General features: G+C 56.7%; 1 protein-coding gene across 1 annotated transcript in view; it reads left to right on the top strand.

Moving 5' to 3' along the window:
• Positions 1–20,010, top strand: part of Myom3 (myomesin 3) — a 46,349-nt gene continuing 26,339 nt past the window's right edge. Inside the window, exons 1-15 of the mRNA XM_048349849.1 lie at positions 1–41; positions 3,473–3,650; positions 3,916–3,996; positions 5,307–5,460; positions 6,029–6,186; positions 9,870–9,965; positions 11,498–11,586; positions 13,479–13,523; positions 13,950–14,090; positions 15,384–15,545; positions 16,179–16,320; positions 16,631–16,830; positions 17,320–17,373; positions 17,738–17,865; positions 18,717–18,900. Of these exons, the coding sequence (XP_048205806.1) occupies positions 3,490–3,650; positions 3,916–3,996; positions 5,307–5,460; positions 6,029–6,186; positions 9,870–9,965; positions 11,498–11,586; positions 13,479–13,523; positions 13,950–14,090; positions 15,384–15,545; positions 16,179–16,320; positions 16,631–16,830; positions 17,320–17,373; positions 17,738–17,865; positions 18,717–18,900 (1,795 nt within the window). The 5' untranslated portion in view covers positions 1–41; positions 3,473–3,489. The remainder of the gene's footprint in view (positions 42–3,472; positions 3,651–3,915; positions 3,997–5,306; positions 5,461–6,028; positions 6,187–9,869; positions 9,966–11,497; positions 11,587–13,478; positions 13,524–13,949; positions 14,091–15,383; positions 15,546–16,178; positions 16,321–16,630; positions 16,831–17,319; positions 17,374–17,737; positions 17,866–18,716; positions 18,901–20,010) is intronic.

The raw sequence follows: 20,010 nt of genomic DNA, 5'->3' as shown, positions 1-20,010 counted from the left end.
TCCTTGTCAGAGACACTTGAGTGGATCCAGCTGCTGCTCTTGTGAGTCACCTTCGGGGATTGGGGTGAGGAGGAAAAGCTCAGAAAGCCAAATCTCAGCTCTGTGTGTGTGTGTGTGTGTGTGTGTGTGTGTGTGTGAGAGAGAGAGAGAGAGAGAGAGAGAGAGAGAGAGAGAGAGACCAACTTTCAGTGTGTTTCCTGGGTCATCTGAGCTGAATCCTTTGTGATTACAAAATCTCCACCAGAAAAAATAAATGATAGCCTTGGGGACAAGCTACCACTGGCACTTTTGCTACTACCGGGCAGCTATCAGCAGGACCAGGGTGAGCTGGCAAGTCAAGCAGACTTGCAGCAAGCTGGCTGAGCCCTGCTTGGCTAAGGCCACTGTCCTGGGATTCTGAGGGCTTCCCCCAGCCCAGAGATTGACTGGCAGGAAACAGTGACTCCACTGGGAAACTGAGGCTTTGCCTCACTGATCAGGGCCAAATCACCCGAGCCTCCTGGGGGCTGGAGAGCCATGGCTTGTCCCGGGCTATGCAGGATGTGCCCCGGCTATGGCTACGCTTATTGGCGACTCTGCCATCGACTCTTGACAGGCCTTGGCTGGCCACGTCTTTCAATCTCCAGAAAAAGAGGAGAGGGCTTCCTGGGGAGGTGGGGCTTAGCAAAGACTGAGGTGCTGACCCCTCCTTGGCAGGCCCACATGGAAACCTCATCCTGTGGGAAAAGGGCAACAGAGGCTGCAAACTTGTCCTTGCTTAATCCCACGCACCAGCTGGTGCTTTAAAAAGCATCGATGGCTCATCCTCTAAAGTGGGGGGTCTGGCTGCTCTGGGCCTTGAGGCCAGAGATGAGCGCCAGGCAGCCCCATTGTGCTAATCAGGATGGAGCATTCAGGGGGCAGGGAGCCAGCGCTGACACCAGCCAACGCCAGCCAACGTCAGCCCTGGCTGCCAGGGCCACTGTGTCCCAGGACGGCAGAGCCTCGCTCTGCTCCAGTGAGGATGGGACCCACAAACCCAGGCTGTGAGGAGAGGATGCAATGAACCCGGCTGGCTACTTCTCAGGGTGCAGACAGAGCCTCTTTCATTGGGCAGAGCTGGAGTACAGCTGGAGGGGTGACTATCTGTCAGCTCCACTGAGAGTCAGCAGAAACCCCAGAATGGGGGGGGGGGGGCAGCCCTGGGTCTCTGCTACTCTGGCAATCCACTGTCCTTCCTGCTGTCCTGAGTGGACACCCATAGGGAGCCAACCTTCAGGGCCCAGAAGGAGTGAATGACCAGTAGCTTGGCCTCTAGCAACCTGAGTCGTGAAACCCTATGACAGCGCTTCCAGGGGCCGGAGGGCTCCCACCCGTGGGCCATGGGCTTAGAGATCAGCCCCGTGGGGCTGGATTCAGAAAACAATCTACACACGCGTTCACACATACACACGTGTGCACACATTCAGTACATGTGTACATGTGCACACAAACATATGTGCGCACATACGCATATGCTTACATGTGTATACATGCATACACACGCATGTGTGTGTCTGCATATGTGCACATGCATGCATATGCATGCACACTTATATACATACACACATTATATACACATGTGCGGTGCACACACATGTACATGCTCATACACACATGGCCACCTCTGGAGAGGCAGAGGCAGCATCTCCCCCCGCCCCGCTCCTCCCCTCAAGCCTGGGCACCCTCCCAGGCAGGAAGCCCACCAGCCAGAATCCCCCACTAGAAGTGGTGTGAAGGCTATCTTGGAGAGCCCACCAAGTCCCCTGCAGCTTTGCCATCAGAAAGGGTACCCCCAAACCCCACAGTGGCACTGAGGCCCGGTCTTGGGAAGAAATGAGTACAAGCCCCCCACTAAGCAGCAAGCCTGAGGTCTCCAGTGCCCTCCACTCACTCTCTGTCTCGTGGTTCATTCTGCCTCAGGGCCTGGGTCGAGCTGGTCCAACCCTTCCAGGTGCCATGTGGAGCCCAGACCTGAGACCCAGGAACACAAAGGAGTGACTTGTGCTCCCCATTAAAAAAAAAAAAAAAAGCCATGTGGCCCACTGTGGCCCCAGCCTCTGCCTGGCCTTGGGTAGACACTTGACCTAGAGGTCAATAGAGCTAGGAGCCTGGTACAGCCCGTGACTTGAGCCAACCGCTCCCCCTCCTGCTCAGCACCATGGGGTGCTGGGGTTGTCTTCATTGCTTAAATAATCATAAGAACAGGGACCACAGCATTGAGTCGGCACTCGGGGTTGTTCCCTTCAATTGCCTTACACCCTTGTGGAAGAGTTACCTACGTGGTCAGCCATGGTGGCAGACACCTGTAATCTCAGCTACTCCAGAGGTTGAGAGGTAGAAAGATTAAGACTTAAAGGCCAGCTTGAGCAAACAGAGTTAGGCCCCATCTCAAAAACAAAGAGAGTGAAAGTGTGGTTTAAGTAGTAGAGTGCCAGCTTTAAGCAAAAACAAAAAACTAAGCAAGATCCTGAAATCTTAAGTTCAGTCCCAATTCTGACACAGATTGATCGATAGATAGATAGATAGATAGATAGATAGATAGATAGATAGATAGATAGACAGACATCTCAACTGGTGGAGCACCTACCTGGCGTGCACAACCCCTGGGTTCCATCCCCAGCATATATCACATGCAAAACTCTAAAATAACTAGTAAGAGGAGGGTGTTTTGTTTTAGGAGTTCTTTCTTTTTTTCTTTTTTGGATTTTGTTTGTTTGGTTGGTTGGTTGGTAAGATCTTGGGGATGGAACTCAGGCCCCAGATGCTATCCCTGAGCTTTGTTGCTCAACTCTAGCACTCTACCACTTTGAGCCACAGCACCACTTCCAGCTTTTTGGTGCTTAATTGGAGATAAGAGTCTCACCGACTTTCTTGCCTAGTCTGACTTTGAACAATGAACCTCAGATTTCAGCCACCTGAGTAGCTAGGATGACAGGTACAGCACCACAAGGAAGGGTTTTTCAAGTCAGAACCAACTTATGGAGTGCAGACGAGAAGCGTGCAAAAGGATCAGTGGAGAGAAAGCACCAGGAACTCCCTAACCTTGACCGCTGCCCTCAGAGGACGGCAGGCCCATTTTACAGAGAAGAAAACCAGGTCCTGGAGTCCAGGGTCACATTCCTGCAAGCTGGGATCTGCAGACGAGACGGGGCCTCTGCCTATCCCCAGTCCAACCTTGGACGTCTGTGCTCAGTGCCTGGAAGCTAAGGACCAGAGGGGACGGCCACGCCCCAGCCAGCACAGCCAGGCCAGGCTGGCTGCTAGGAAGGATCTGCTCCTGAACAGGAGCCCTGCTTGCTCACATGTGGGGGCACTGGAGAGAGGGTGGAGAAGCCAGGCTCAGAGTTTCCCTGTGACCCCCCTCACCTCAAAACCCTCCCAAAGATGGGGTGGCAGGAGAACGGGTGGGTAGAACATCCAGTGGGATGACCATGTACCCTGGCCTCGGCAGGTTGTTCTCTTGTAGCCATGACCTTGCCCCACGGCCCTGGAAGTGCTGGGGAGCCCCAGGGGCCCCAGACCATGCAGGTCCACAGGCTGGAACACCGGCAGGAGGAGGAGCAGAAGGAGGAGCGGCAGCAGAGCCTGCACATGGGCTCTTCTGTGCGGAGGAGGACCTTCCGAAGCAGGTGGGAGCACGGAGCACCCCCTACCCAGGCCCCATTGTGAGGGAGGAGGCCTAGCCCAGCCCTCTAGAGACCCCAGTCTGATGGGGAGGTATCACCCCACTTTCTGAGGCACCCAGCCTCAGGAGGGAGGCACTGTTTTGCTTCCTGGAGGCCTCAGTTTGAGAAAGGAGGCTCAGTCCCGCCCGCCGGTACCCTGACAAGCAGCGCTGACCTGTAGTCTCACCCAGAGCCCTTCACCAGCCATGACAACCCTTCTCTTGAGCAGTGAGGAAGAACATCAGTTCAGTGCGGCAGACTACGCCCTGGCGGCAGCCCTGGCCCTCACGGCCTCCTCCGAAAGATCCTGGTAAGTCATCTGGTTCGCCCAGGAGAAGGGCCCTTCCTCCCATCCCCTGCCTCGCAGCTGGGCTCCCACTGGAGCTTAGAGTTACACATGGAAGAAACGGGGTAAGGTAGGAGTTTAAGCCTAGAGCAGTCTCCCCACAAAGCTCACAGGCCTGTCCTCTGGGAGGGACAATCCCAACCTGGCAGGGGGTCGGGGGCGAGGCTAGAGGAGACAGAGAGAGCCAGGAACAATTCCTGAGCCTCCTACATCATCCAGAGTCAGGACTTGGAGAGGTGGTGGCTGGAGGTAGGAAGGACCCTGGGCTGGGGGACCTGAGTAGGGTCCTGAGGCAAGTTGATCCTGATAGGAGTCCCCGAGCCTCAGTTCCCTGCCTGACCACATTTTGTTGTTATTGTTGTTTGCACTAGGGCTTGAACTCTGGGCCTGGGCACTGTCTCTGAGCTCTTTTGCCCAAGGCTAGTGCTCTGTCACTTTGAGCCACAGCACTACTTCCGGTTTTCTGGTGGTTAAGTGGAGATAAGAGTCTCATGGTCTTTCCTGCCTGGGCTGGCTTTGAACTGCAATCCTCAGCTCTCAGCCTCCTGAGTAGCTAGGATTACAGGCAGGAGCACCTGACCACTTTTGGAGGAAAACAAGCCCCCAAGGGCTGGCAGAGGAGCTTTGTAAATTCTCCCAATAGTCAAGCGTGTGTTAGGCACTCACTACAGGCAGACCCTTTTCAGGTGTCTGGACACAAATCAGTGTTTGTCCTCAAAAAAGTGCTGGGCCTTGGGCTGGGGATATGGCCTAGTGGCAAAGAGTGCTTGCCTCGTATACATGAGGCCCTGGGTTCAATTCCCCAGCACCACATATACAGAAAACGGCCAGAAGCGGCGCTGTGGCTCAAGTGGCAGAGTGCTAGCCTTGAGCAAAAAGAAGCCAGGGACAGTGCTCAGGCCCTGAGTCCAAGGCCCAGGACTGGCCAAAAAAAAAAAAAAAAAAGTGCTGGGCCCCAGTGGCTCACACCTGTAATCCTAGCTACTCAGGAGCCTGAGATCCAAGGATCATGGTTGAAAGCCAGCCCGGGGTAGGAAAGTTTGTGAGACTTATCTTCAATTGACCAACAAAAGGAGCTGTGGCTCAAATGGTAGAGTGCCAATCTTGTACAGGAAAAGCTCAGGGACAGGCCCTGAGTTCAAGCCTCAGATCTTACACGAGAAATGCCAAGCGCCACTGCGCGGCTGGGCATGGGGACGGAAGGGGACGGAAGGGGACGGAAGGGGCCGGGCCTCCCAGGCTGCATGGGAATCCCCGTGGCTCTGCGGTGGCAGGGAAGCCCAGCTGAGGCGGGAAGCCGTGGAGCTAGAGGAGCGTGGACAGAAGCGGGTGGGCTTCGGCAACGACCTGGAGAGGACGGAGGTTGGCTGCCTGCGGACCCAGCGGCTGCTGCGCCATAGCCGGGACTGGAAGGCACTGCGGAGGCGGGTGAGAGGGCGGGCGGAGAACGGGGGGTGGGGGTCCCCCAGGTCTCCTCCTCCAGGGGGCATCCAGAAAAGGACCCGGGCTCTGCATGTGAATCCCATCACCCCGACCCTTTCTGGCTGTGTGCCCTGGGCCAGGTGACTCGCTGATCCTAGGCCTTAACTTCCCCTCTCACTCAGAGTGATTGCCACAGCTCTCAGGTAAGGTAGAAAGATCTCGAGCCACGCCCCCCACCCACTTTCCTGAGTGTTTCAATAAGTCTTCCCCACATTTCTCAATAATGATCATTAATTCTCACCTCAACTCTACGGGGGTGAAGCAAGCACTACCACCATCCCTATTTTCCAGGTAAGAACACAGAGGCCCTCCTCTGATCCCACAGTTAGCTAGTAAGTAGCTGAGCTGGCCTTTGACCCGCAGGCCAGCTGGTCTGGAGCCGAGCCCTGACCGCTTGGCCACACTGCCCCTCAGCCAGTGAGAACAGGCCCACAGGAGGCTGACTCCCGAGTCTGGGCGTTGGAGCCCAGGCGGGGAGAGGTGGCCCTAGCTCATAGGCCATTCCTGCCTCCAGACAGAGGAGAAGGTCCGGGAGGCCAAGGAGCTGATCGAGCTGTGTGCTGGCCGGGGCCCCTGGTTCTGGATCCCGCTGCGCTCGCACGCCGTGTGGGAGCACACCACAGTCCTGCTGACCTGCACCGTGCAGGGCTCGCCGCCACCCCAGGCCACCTGGTAAGGCGCTCACTGGGAGGCAGGGTCCAGGCCGGGCCTCTCGGGCTCCACCCCTGAACTCCTTATAGCCCAACAAAGCCACAGCCCCAGAGACCCAAAACTGCCCACCCCCCAATAGAGCAACTGCTGCTGGGGAGCCTTAGCCACCTCCCCGCCAGCCTGGGGCTGGAAGACAGAGCCACAGGAGAGCCAGCCCCTGTAAAGCCACCATGCAGCTACAGGAGAAGCATCCTTTATGAGCTGGGCCTCTCTGGGGTCAGAGGACTCTGGTAGAGGCAAGACAGGGGCCCACGGATAGGAATGGAGGTGGGGAGCAGGGAACCCCACTGGGAGAAGGGGCTAGGGCAGGCAGCCAGAGCCTGTGTCTTAGGCCTAGAGTGCTTTCCACTAACTCAACCAATGGTCTCAGGCATAAGTCTAAACTTTCTGGTCCTGGGTCAGTTTCCTATTCTGTAGAATGAGTCTAAAACCTTCTATTCAGATTGCATGTGATGCAGATTTAACTTCAAAATGACAGGTTCTCAGAACTTCAAACGTGCCAGGAAAGAACCAGGTATAGAGGTCCATGCCTATAATCCCAACACCGGAGAGGCTGAGGCAAGGGGACTGAATGGTTAAGGCCAGCCTGAGCTACAGAATGAGGCTCTGTCTCAAATAGCAGGAGAGAAACAGGAAGTGGTGCCATGGCTCAAAGTGGTAGAGTGCTAGCCTTGAACAAAAGAGTTCAGAGACAGCGCCCAGGCCCAGAGTTCAAGCCCCAAGGCAAAAGAAAGAGGGGGGAAAGGGAAGGGAGGGGAGAGGAGAGGGAGGGGGAAGGAGGCAAAAAGGGAGGGAGAGGGAGAGAGAGAAGAGATTGTGGGGAGGGAGGGAAGAAAGAAGAGAGAAAGGGAGGGAGGGAGGGAAAAGGAAGGGAGAGAGAAAGGGGAGGGGAACAAGGGAGGGAGGAAAAGTAGGAGGGAGAAGGGCGGACAAGCAAGTAGGAGGGATTCTCCAGCAGCATGGCTGCAGCAGAGCCCTAGACTCTCCTTGCCTTCGCTGGGGGGCTCCCCTGAACAGGTGTGGGAGAAAGGGGGGTGTGGCCACACCCTGAGGGATACCATTCTCCTCACAGTAGAACTAGTGTTTGCCCATCTCCCCTGGGCTTAAGGCCCATTGCCTGGCTCCCTGAGGAAGGAATATTTACTACGAGTGTCACCAGCCTAGGCCCTGATGCAGGAGGCACTAGAGACACAGGAATGAAGCAGACAGGTTCTCAGCCTCCGGGAACGCTAAGGCCAAGGAGAAGCAGGAGCATAGGGAAATGCGTTCACAGTCATATATTGCAGAGGAAAGAGGAGGTGTGGGGAGGAAGTGGAGGACCCAGGAGGCTTCTTAGAGCCAGATCTTGATGGTGCACAGCCCATTCACGGTCTTGACAGGCACGGGAAAGCAAGTGCAGGAGAGCACAGAGGGGAAAGCGGCCTCTTGGAATGGATCACTTCCCCCTCATGAGCTTCCGGGCCCCATTTCACAGGTGGGACTACCAAGGCTCAAGGAGGTCGTATGATTTGTCTAAGGTCACCCAGCCCATGGGAGCCAAGATTTAAACCCAGGGCTCCCGCCTCCAAGCCCATAGCTCCTCACTGGCCCCATGAGCCAGCGGAAAGTGACTGAGGCTGGTGTTTGTTCACGGAAGTGCACCTGGCACCACGCGGGGCTCTGGGTTTCCATGGGGACCAAAGCAGTTCCTCCTACATGTAAGTGGCCTGGTGGGAGGATCGCTTCCAACATGAGCCTGAGCTAAGTGGGGGTCAGAGGCTCAGCTGTCCATCCCTGCAGCCAAGCCCAGCTAGCCCTGGCACAGAGGCCCGTGTCTAAATCAATCATGGAACTGGTTTTCACCCCTGCTGACAGGGTCACATTAATGGAACCAAGCATTCCTGAAGGGGGGTGGGGCGGGGGAGAAGCCAAGGCCAGACCCCTCCAACCCCAGTGACTCAGGTGGCGACATGTCCCCCAGCTTGGGACTGGCTGCCTACCACCACCCAGCACCGGTGGCAGAGCCAGGCATGGTTCTGGGTTCAGACTCCAGATGTCCTGTCCAGGTCCCGTAGAGGCGAAGCGCTAGGTCCAGAGGAAGAGCCCAGCTTCCCAAGCCAAGTCTGCTCACGTAACAACTACGGAGCACGCACTGGATACACTCCTCTCTGCACACAGACCTCACTGCAGCCAGGCAAACAGCAGGTGCTCAGCTGGGTCACTGGGGATCGGAGACCCCAAGAGGGACCGGAGGGATGCTCAGAGTTGGGGCCCAGCTGGAGGGGAGGAGGCGGCAGCTCCCCTGCCTGGCCCAGGGTCAGAAGCAAGGTGAGGTTTCCAGGGCATGCCTGGGGGAGCCCCTGGGAAACTGGACTGCGAGAAATCCCAGTCTGCTGAGGCTCCGGCCAGCCACAGGCCACACTAGGGGACAATCACTATGTAGACACATAAATGGCCACAAATCTAACTGACACCTATTAGAATCTCTCTCCCAGCCAAGCACTCTTAAAAAATCAAACATCACCAGGCACTGGTGGCTCATGCCTATAATCCTAGCTAATCGGAAAACTGAGATCTGAGGATTTTGGTTCAAAGCCAGCCTGGGCAGGAAACTCCATAAGACTCCAAGTCTCCAATAAACTGACGAGTGCTAGCCTTGAACAAAAAAAAAAAAAAAAAAAAAAAATGCTCAGGGACAGCGCCCAGGCCCTAGGACTAACACAAAAATAAATTAAGTTCAAGTCCTAGGACTGACACAAAAATAAATTAATAATCAAACAACAAAAATATATGCTAGGGGGTGAGAGTTGATTTAGATAAATAATCTTAAAACCTCCCTCCTGTGTTTTTTATGGGTCCTCTCTGGGCTGGGCTCCACCCCTTCCCAGCCACTCCAGTTGTCTTCTTGAATGTTCTATTACGGGATGCACTCAGGACTTCCCAGCCCACATATGGGTTGACCCCAGACAAGAGGTGAGGCCCAGAGACTGGGCAGGATGGGGCTGGGGGCTCAACACGAGATCCAGGCCTTGTCCAGCTGCTGCATCTTGGAAAGAAGGCAAAACCATGACCACCCAGGCCAGCCTGAGGTGTCTGGAATGTTTCTGACAGGTGTGGGGTGAGGGACCAACCCCTACCCTTCCCCAGACCTAGGTGAGCTGGAGAGATGGGGTGCCCATTTTAGGCACTGCCCTCACCACAGGCAACCCAGAGGGGCCCCTTTCCAAAGAATGCCCAGCCTGGGGGCTGCGTGGGTGTGGCCTTGTTTGGTAACCATGGAGACAAACAGAGCACAGAGGAGCAAGAGCCAAGGATGGAAGCACCCTGGGGCTGGGGCGCCCTCTATTGGCAATGGGAGGTGCACCCTGCTCTCCAGCCTCAACCATAAGCACTGGGGCACAGAGACACATTCACAAAGTCACTTCCTGAGGCTCTATTCAGTGGTCCCTGAGATGCAGGGTGGGGTCCCAGCCCGCCTTTGGACAGGAGCAACATGCAAATCAAGTCAGCCTAGCAGCCCGATGACACCCTCCCTGCTTGCTGGGGACAGTGCCGAGTGGCCTCAAGCCTGGGGACAAGACGGGAAACTGAGGCTGGAACCCAGACTTGAGACTCAGCACCCTTCCTGCTCACCTGCTGCCCGCCACAGCCGTCTGTCTCCACAGGTACAAGAATGATGTGCGGATAGACCCTCGACTCTTCCCCCCTGGAAAGTTCCGGATCATCAACAACTATGGGCTACTGACACTGGAGATTAGGAGGTGAGGCTGGGAAGCAGAAGGGAACCATGTCCCCCAGGCTGGCACCCCCAGGCCAGAGCAGGACCCTGAATCCTTCCGCCCTTCCTCCATGCTGTTCCCTTAAGAGTATCTGAGTGGGACCCAGGAACTGGTGTTACACATACACACACACACACACACACACACACACACACACACACACACACACACACAATGCCTTGAAGTACATGGCACTAAAGCTAGCAGGAAGGACAGAATGCTGAGCAAAGGCATGCTGGGAAAAAGAAGAGCCACATACATATGCACACCGAGATATGTACACGCGTGGACACAAACAAGGGAAGCTGGTGGAGGGAGAGTTCATTCTTTCTTGAGTGTCTTGACTGGGATTGGAGGCTTCAAACAGCACGTCCTTCCCCCTTGTTCCTCCCTGGGGCCAAGCCCTGTGCCAGGTGCGTTAAGCCAGAAAGAAGCCCACGTCCTTGTGCACAGACCCCTGTGGTCGCCATGGAGATGAGGGCAGAGGAAGGGATGGACGTGGTGCTGAGTGGATGCCCTATGTTAGAAACAAGTTTGGGACCGGGGCTGTAGCTCAGTGGCAGTGTGCCTGCCTCTTATGCACAGGGCCCTGAGTTCAATCCCCAGTACCACTACCACTGTTTGATTAATCAAACATTAAGTGAAGTGGCTGGGTCTTGCACAGCTAGTGGGGAGTTGAGCCAGTGCTGCGTCTGGATTTTTCTAGCACTCAGGTGGACATCAACAGCCTAGCACATGAGGCTTGCTCAGGGAGGTGCCGTGGGCAGCTCAGTCAGGGAAGGCAAGCAGGGCCTGGGAGCCTGGAGAGGGAGGGGAGGATGGCCCAGGCATAAGAGGGACCCCTCCCCCAGCCCCCCACATGACCGGCTAGCCAAATGGGCATCTCTTACCACCTACACGGTTTATCATCAAGATGGCCTGGAAGGGTGCTGGCCAGAACTCTTGCTAGGCACCTAACAGGGTGGCCAGGCTGTGGGGAGACTCAGGCCTGAGACTGAGAGCACCCGCCCATGAGCTCTGGTTCTGGCACAGACTAGCAGCATGGCCTGGCAAGTCTGCGTGTGAGGAGGAGAAAGAGGAGGAAGGCCGTGGGGGGGGGGGGGGGTTGCCGCGGGGGGAAGATGAATTCTGACACCAGCTGTCAATAAGGCAGGAGAGGGCTTGTCACCTTGAAGCTGGATTAAATTCTAGTTGCTGTGTGACTCTGGGTGAGTCCTCTAGCATCCATAGTAACAATGCCATGTGCCATGTGCCATTCTCAAAGCACTCCCCCTGCCAAGCTGGTTTAGGCTGCTGTTATATCCTCCATTTCGCCGCCCCCCCCCCCCCCGCCCAGAGGACATTGAGGCAGGGTTCTCTAAAGATGCAGGGTTTTTCAGGACTAGCACCCAGGGTCTCCCCCTTGTACCAGGAAGCTTCCTTTCTACCCAGCCATCCCCGCCCCCCACAGGGGGCACCTGGGTTTCTCACGCCGTACAGCACCTTGGGAGGACAACTCCCTCTGTCCTTTCCAGATGCACCGTGGAGGACTCGGCCACCTACACCGTGAAGGTGAAGAATGCCTACGGCCAGGCCTCCTCCTTCGCCAAAGTCCTGGTCCGCAGTAAGTGTACCTGGCCACGGCTAACCCATGACAGGCAGGTGAGGGCGTAAGTCTGTGCTCAGGCTTCAGGGAGGACCCAGCTCAGGGGTTTGGGCTGAGATAAGGAACCAGGACGGCCATAGAAACTCTTGCTTCTCTGGAAGCCTTTGGAGCAAGTAAGAGTCTCCTCCCTCAGGCTAGCATGGGAGGCAGGAACCACTGCCCAAAGATGGAGTCAGAAACAAGCAGGAAGGGGACCAGCCTTTCCTAAGCAATCGCTATGTGTCATTCCACCCCAAGCTGGATTTGAACACGGCTCTGTCTGCAGAGGCATGACAGGTGTGGGTGGTGTGCACACATTTGGGTGAACTGGGGTGAATAAATTTGATCCTCTGAGGGGATGCACCCCCCACTACCCTCCCAGTGGGCACCTCTGTGCAGGCCACAACCTAGACACCATCCAAGGTGCCCCTGGGGTTGGTCTCCATGAACATGCTGGTTCTACCCCTCCGATGTGGCTCTGCCTCCAGCCAAGGGCCTCCGAGAGGGAGGCCTGGCCCTGCCAACCCTGCTGAAAGGACCCCAGGGACAAAGGCCAGGTGTTCCCAGCTCCTGGGCTTCTCCACTGCCCTCTGGGCTTCTGGTGTGTATGGTACTCCTCGAAGTTTCCCCGTGGGCATCTGAAATTGCAGCCAACAGCAGGCAGAGATGCAGCCGTAGGCCAGGCCTGCGTTCCCATCCTGGCTCTGCTCCAGCTCGCTGTATGAGCCCAAGCAGGCCATCCCACCTTTCTGAGCTGTAGGTTCCTCACCTGTACAGGTGGTGAGCCTGCTATAGCCCTCAGGTGCTAATTAAATGAGATAAAGACAAAGCTTGGTGCGTAGCAGGCCCTGGAAGAAGATAACTCCCCATACACATCTCCATGGCCAGGACTGGGAAGGAAGAATGTTGTACCCTCTCCTCAGGTGCCCCTCGAGAGTAAGATCCCCCCCACTCTCTCTGCTCTGGCTGGAGTCCAGCCCCACCCTCCCCACCTCCCATGGCCCTTGTTAAACTCTCTGCTCTGTTCCCTAAATAGCTCTTGGGAGGCAGCTGTCCCCACAGCCCGGCCAAGCTCTTAGTGTCAAAATTTGAGCTGCCCCAGAGCCCTGTGCTAGAGCCAAGCCCAAGGTCAGACGCCAGGCCCCGCGTCTCTCTGTCCAGCCATCCTTCCCTCCCTCCATCTTGATCTTTCCCACCATCACAGTCAGTGATCCACGAACCAGCTGACCACCCTCCCTCTAGCCGACCCCCTGTTCCCAGCATCCAAGCAGTGACCCTCCCATCCCCTCCTCCAGTCTCATCTCCATGGCAACCAGAGGGCTGGGTGAAGCTCTGGGTTCCAATGCTGATTCTCCCAGCGGCCCAGGGGTGCCGCCCAGGGTTGCCTCCAGACCCCTCAGGACCTTGCTCAGCAGGAGCCATTCCTGGTTCAGGCTGCCTGGGTTAGCTGGGTGACTCTGCCTCAGTTTCCCCATCAGTAGGCGAGGTTGCTTATGGCACTGCAGCGTAAGGTAAGGACTCTGTGTGGCAGCTGCTCTTCCCTGTGCCTGAGGGCCCTGTCCATGTCACCTGTGAGCTCTTATAGACAGCTTCGGTGGGAGATCCCACCAGCAATCCCGGAGTCTCTGACTGGGCTGTGAAAATAGTACGTGATCCTGGTGGTGAGCTAGAGCACCTACTATCTCTCGGGCTCTGGCTGAGGGCTTTGTTCATTGGAGTTCATTCATTCATAACCCAGACATACAGAGAGAGCTACAACAGGTGCCATGGCCAGACCAGAACTTAACCCCCACCCAAGGCTCTGTGGCCCCAAATCTAGTAGGAGGGCCAGCTCTGAGTCTTCACTAACTCCATTTGCTTTGGATTTTCAGCTTACCTGGGGAAGGAGGCAGGCTTCGATTCAGAGATCTTTAAAAGTAAGTGGGCAGGGGAGGAATGGGCCCCAGCAGGAGGAGAGCTCCTGGATCCTGAACAGGCAGCTCTGGCCTCCCAGAGTCCTTTGCAGAAGGGAGCCACGAGGCGCTGCCCACTTAGGGACATCACTTATGAGCTGCTGACCTGCTGACTGATGCCTGAGCTTCCCCAGCTGCTCAGTGTCCTTGGAACAACTGGGCTAAAGACAAAGGGGCAATGGACTTGACCTTGGAGCAGTCCCCATTTGGGGCTTACTTGGTTTGCACCGGGATGAGCTCTTCCCCCACCCTCCCAGGATCTGGGTCCCCTTCCCTTACCCAAACACCCCTTTGGGAATTGTTAATCCTGCCCTAGAAGATAGGGAGGCTTCTGGGGAGGCCCAGGCTGGAGTCTCAAACTTCAACCCCAAATGCCTGCCCCCACCCTAGGATCCATGCTTGGCCCCATGGTGGAATTCACGTCGGTGCTGAAACCCGTCTTTGCCCAAGAAAAGGAGCCCTTCTGCCTGTCCTGTTCACTCTCTGAGGATGTATTAGATGCCGAGACGAGCATTCAGTGGCTCCGAGATGGTGAGGATGCAGGCCTTGCCCCCCACCTTCAGAAGCACCCCGCTTTATAGCTCAACTCCAAGCCAGGGAGGGACCAGAGCCCCCTTCCATCCCCAAGAAAGATGATGGGGCCCAGCCCAAGGGGGTCAGCAGCCCCAGGGCGCCAAGCAGTGGACTCAGGACAGGACAGGCATGGCTGCAGTCCCTGGAATCTACCCTGGAGGAGGTGGGTGGCTCCCAGCACAACTGTGGTCACCACCAGGGGAGGGTCTGCCCAGGCAGCTGTGGCCTCTCTGAAGTGAGTGATGATGGCGTTGAACCAGAGGCCCAGGTTAGAAGACAGGACAGTGCACATGGCCAAGCAGGCCCTGTGGCTAATGTAGGAGCTTCTTTGAGTCAGTAAGTGGAAGGAAAAGATAAAGAGCTGCCCAGAGGACTCAAGGGATGTCCCAGGAAAGGGCTGGCACAGGACACACAGTGAAGGCAGGAAGAGGTGGCCCTGCCAAGGAAAAAGGATGGCTGGTCCCTGCCCCATCCGTGACCAGGCCTGCAGCCAAAAGACAAGGAGTCGGCTGCTCCCGCCTCCCCACCCCACCCAGGCTCTGAGCAGCGGGCGGCTGCACCTGCTGGGGGCCGGCCAAAGTGCGGGAGGTCAGCAGAATCCCAGAAACAGCTGCAAGGACCAGGCTGAGATGCCTCCCCAGACCTGTAGATCGTCCAGAATTAAGTGCTGACAGGAGGAGGAGCATGCGGGTGGGAGAGAAAGAAAGGACAGCCCTGGGGTGGCACAGGACAGGGTCCAGTCCTCATCCCCTCCCAGTGCCCCACCCCAGGGGACTCCTCAGCCAGCCCTCGCTGAGACCCCTGACTCTCTCAACAAGATTCCAGCCCCTTACTGAACCTCCCCCCGCCCCCACCCGTCCCCAACAAGACCCACTTCCTTCACTAAGTTCCTCCCTCCCTCCCTCTGAACCCCAAGTGTCCTCACTGAACCCCTGGTCTACAATGAGCCCTCAGACCTCACACAGGGCCCCCTCAGTCTTCCTCAATGAACCCCCAGTTTCTCACCTTGCCAACCATTTCCCCAAACCCTCTCTCCCTCCTTCAGACCCTCCCCCTTCTCCAGGCCTGTCCCTTCCTCCAGCTTTCTCCCAGGAGAGTTTTCGCAGGAAGTCCCCCCCACCCCCGCCCCGCCAGTCTGGGCCCAAGCTGAGCCCCTGGTGGCAGCCACAGCAGCCGTCTCTCTGCCTGGCCAGAACTCCAGATGAGGCCAGGATCCCCCACAAGCCACACGGAACCCCCTTCTCTCCACAGGCCAGCTTCTGGGGTCCTCCACTCTTCGTCAGATCCTCTACACAGACCGCCAGGCATCCCTGAAGGTGACGTGGGCCTACAAGGAGGATGAGGGGTTCTACAGGGTACGAGTAGCCACACCCCTCGGACCCCAGGAACAGAGCACCTATGTGTTTGTGAGAGGTGAGAGGGCCAGGGGACCGAGGCGGGGATGGGGGGCGGGGGGCAGGACTCTGCCCTGGACTTTCTGTAGGGCCTCACACGCTCAGGATCTCAGGCCTCAGCTATCATATGAGAAGGGGGGGAGAGCCTCTCTAAGCACCCCCATAACACCCTATTGGCAAGTCCCCCAAAATGACATGACCCAAGAGGCAGTCTAGGTGAGGATAGGGGATGGAAGGCCACCTGTCGGGGCTGAAGGACTCTGGTCATTGGGTGAATTCTGCCTCTTGGCCTTTGAACCCATCTGTGTTCTAACCCTGGTTCGGTGGCTTCACTAAGCTGGGTGACTTTGAACACATCGCTCAGGTTCCGCATCTACAAGGTGGAGATTTCTCTGGGGCTCAGAGATTATTACTCTCTGGGTGCTTGGTCTAAAATGGGGCCAAAAATAAATAGAATCCCCAAGCCTCTGCTATTTGGGAGGTGGATGCAAGGCCATGAATCAGGCCCTGGTGTGCAAGATCAAGTTGAGCCCCTCCCCCTCCAAGAGGACTGGGAAGGGGGAGAATATGGGGCAGAATTGGGGGTGGGGGAGCCAGGTTCCCCAACAGCCCTAGGCTGAGGCGTATCCTCCCACCCACTTCTGGGTTGCAGATGCTGCAGCTGAGAAGCCGGGAGCCCCAGGCTCCCCACTCAATGTCCAGTGCCTGGATGTGAACAGAGACTGCCTCCTGCTGACCTGGACCCCGCCCAGCGACTCTAGAGGCAGCCCCATCACCAGCTACACCATCGAGCTGTGAGTCAGGCTCTGGGGTGGCAGAACCCCCGGAGCAGAACTCTCCGTAGCTCTGGGGACTCGAGGGGAGGCCACGGGAAAGAGGAAGGGGGCCATGCCTGGGCTCTGTGACCCCCGCAAGTTCCACACGAGGCGCTGGCTGTTCTGATCTGCATGGCCACGCTTCCCCATCCACCCTTCTCCATGAGACAGGACGGCCTTTTAATTGGCAGTCTTTAATTAGCTGGACAGGCAATGGCCCCTATAGAGCCCAAACTGGGAAGGCATGAAGCATGGGCAGGGCTGAAAGCTGGGGGCCTGTCTCTCACAGGTGCCAGGGTGACTCTGAGGAGTGGGTGTCCTGCCATGAAGCCCCGGGGGGAACCTGTCGGTGCCCAATCCAAGGCCTTGTGGAAGGACAGCGCTATCGATTCCGCGTGAGAGCAGTCAGCCGGGCCGGCAGCAGCCTCCCCTCCAAGGCCTCGGAAGCGGTGGTCATGCGTGCCCCTGACGCCCTCCAGGGGACAATAGGTGAGAACAGAGTCCTTGAAGAGACAGGCTAGGACAGCAGTCCGGGCATGCTCAGAACTGCTTCACACAGAAGACAGGTGGCTGCCCCTCATCTCAGGGGGGGACACATACCCCAACCCTTAGGAAGCTCTAAGGAGACAGGAAACACAGCCCAGCCCCAGGAAGGCCTAGCCTGATGGAGGAGACACAACCCTGTCCTAGGACCCCCTAGCCTGATGGAGGAGACCACTAAGACCTCACGGAGGACTGTGGGAACACAGTATTTTCAGGGCTCACCTGCAGGGTCGGCCCCCAGCTCCATCATACACAGGGACGTTGTTCCTCCTCTCTGTCCTCATCTACCCGGAGCCTCTGTCAGAACTTGAGAGCAGCGGAGCCCCACTTTGTACTTCCCAGAAAGCTAGGCCCGGGGGCCACATGGCAAGGAGGTGGAGCCAGGGCGAGGTCGGCAGGACACTGAACCCCCTGGGCCCCCCCGTCTTCCCCCAGAAATCCCCTTTGACATGGGCAGCAAGATCACAATCAACACTGACGACTTTGAAGGTATGTGTGACCAAACTCATCCCTTCCACACCGACCCCTTGGAGAACACAGGCAGACAAGCAGAGAGCGGTCCGTGCTCTGGGTCTGGGGAGGTGAGGGCCCCAGTGCTGGGGTCACCGTTGGTGCTGGGGTCACAGTGGCCGCCTGAATGTGGGGTTTGTAGAGAAGGAGGCCTATAGGGAAGATCTTAAGCTGAGCACCCAGGGGGCAGAGCTCTGGTCCAGCTCTGCCAGGCCTTGCTGCATACCCTGGGATAAGTCCCTCACCCCACCTCACCCCAGCCCCAGTTCTCTCCTCTGTGGAATGCAGGGGTGAGATCCGGGGTCTCTGAGGACCCACCCACCCACCTCTTCCCTGGTTCTAGATGCTGTGACCATCCCCTCACCCCCAACCAATGTCCACGCCAGTGACATCCGGGAGGCCTATGCGGTTCTGAGCTGGGAGGAGCCGAGGCCCCGGGGCAAAGCCCCACTGACATACTCCCTAGAGAAGGTACTAGATCCCCAAGACCCTGGGGGAGCTTGAGAAATAGGCGTTCCTGGGACCCAGAGGGTGGGAAGTACAGAGTGCTGAAAAGCCCCCCTGGGGGGCTCCGGAAAAGACATGATCATTCCTGGAAGGGCCTGAGCAGTGGCCCCCACCCAGAGGGGCCTTTGGTGGTGACCTCCAGCCTGAGAACCACACCCGCGGCCCAAATCTTGTCCCATCCTGGTGGCAGCTCCTGAGTCTCTGCAGAAAGTGCACAGAATGCAGAGGTGTGGTAACGGCACTGCTGTGGGGTTCCCCCCTGCCCGAGGCGAGGGCGTCACGTCACACAGGGGCTCGGGGCTGGGCTGATGGGGATCACAGGACACGTCCAGCACTAGGAAGTTCTCAAAGGGGCAGCGGTGATGGGGGGAGGGGCTGTGCAATGGCTCCAGGACAGGTGGCAAGGGCAGAGTAGAAGAAAGTGTGAGTTCACGTTAACACTGGGTCGTGCTGGGCACTGGGGACTTACACCTGTGACCCTAGTACCCAGGAGACTGAAATCTGAGGACCACAGTTTGAAGCCAGCCAAAACAGCTCATGAGACTCCAAATTAACCGTCGAGAAGCCAGAAGTGGAGCTGTGGCTCAAGTGATAGCGTGCCATCCTAGTAAGAGCACAATATCCTGAGTTCAAGCCTCAGGACTGACGCGCGCGCGCGCGCACACACACACACATACACACACACACATACACACACACAGGAAAAGTTCAAATCCTGGCTTCTGCTACGTGATCCCAAGCCAGTTTCCTAACTTCTCTGAGCCCTTAGTTTCTTCCATCCCACAATGGGGAACTAAAGCCAGTCCCTCTTGCAGTCGGTCATAGGTAGTGGCACCTGGGAAGCCATCAGAACAGAACACCCTGTGACATCACCCCGGTTCGCCCTTCTGGACCTGGAGAAAGGGAAGTCCTATGTCTTCAGAGTGCGGACCATGAACCAGTATGGCATGAGCGACCCTTCAGAGCCCAGCGAACCCATCTCCCTGAGGGGCAGGCCAGGTACCCAAAGATGCAGAGTTGGGGGCAGGAAGCAGCCTGGGCCAGGTTGTCCTGCCAGGTTGTTGGGGAGGGAGCAAGTCCTCTTCCTTACCTTGATTCCTTCCATCAATCACGAAGCTAAAAAGCAACACAACATATGCCATCAGAAATCATATTTCTTAGCTGGATGCCGGTGACTCAGGCCTGTAATCCTAATTGCTCAGAAGGCTGAGATCTGAGGATGGTTGTTCAAAGCCAGCCCGGAAAGGAAAGTCCATGAGACTCTTATCTCCAATTTAACTACCCTCTCCCCACCCAAAAAAAAAAAAAAAAGCCAGAAATGGAGCTGTGGCTCACGTGGTAGAGCACCAGCCTTGAGCACCAAAGTCAAGGACAGGGCCAAGACCCTGAGTTCAAGCTCCAGAACTGGCACCAAAAAAATTCCAATAGTAATATCTCTCTGGAGATTGAGCTCAGGGATGTATGGACATTTTTCCCAGATCAACAATTCACAGGTGACACAGCCTGGGTCCAGCCCAGGAGCTGAGAGTGCCTACGGACCTTCATTTCTAAAGGTCACTGAGCAGCTCCCATGATTCCTCCTGCTGGGGTCACAATGAACTCCTGGCGTCCTGTTTCGGACTCCACACATATCAACGCGCCTTTTGGGAAGTATGTTCATGCTATCACTAGAGCTTTGCCTTCGACTTGTAAATGTCTTGGGAACATCCCCCCCAGTCATGAAATCTGAAACCCGTCACTTCAGTTTCTTTGGGCCACTATTTGCCATAGGTCCCCTCCTCTCAAGCTCTTGCCCCAAGGGAGAAGCCTCTCTCCTCCAGACATTTGTACTTGCCACTGTGATCCTCAAACCCAGGGTCTAGTATCAGCAACAGGGCCCTCCTGAGCTCAAGACATCAAGCCCCTGCCTCAGTTCATGTGCTTGAGCCAGCACAGTGTCTGGCTCAGAGCTGGCTTTGGTGGATACTGTGTTTATGTTGGACAGATGCTTCATTCTGCCCTTTCCTTATCAACTCTGACACCCCACTAGAACACAAAAGAGGTGTCCCCAGGGAAAAGAAAGGAAGGTTCTGGAATTTGGGGGAGAGAGGGCAGACTACAGGTAACACC

This window comes from Perognathus longimembris, chromosome 7 (assembly GCF_023159225.1).
Source record: "Perognathus longimembris pacificus isolate PPM17 chromosome 7, ASM2315922v1, whole genome shotgun sequence".
Classification (NCBI taxonomy): Eukaryota; Metazoa; Chordata; class Mammalia; order Rodentia; family Heteromyidae; genus Perognathus; species Perognathus longimembris.
Note: the sequence above shows the minus strand (reverse complement) of the source record. Positions and strands in the feature narration are given on the sequence as shown.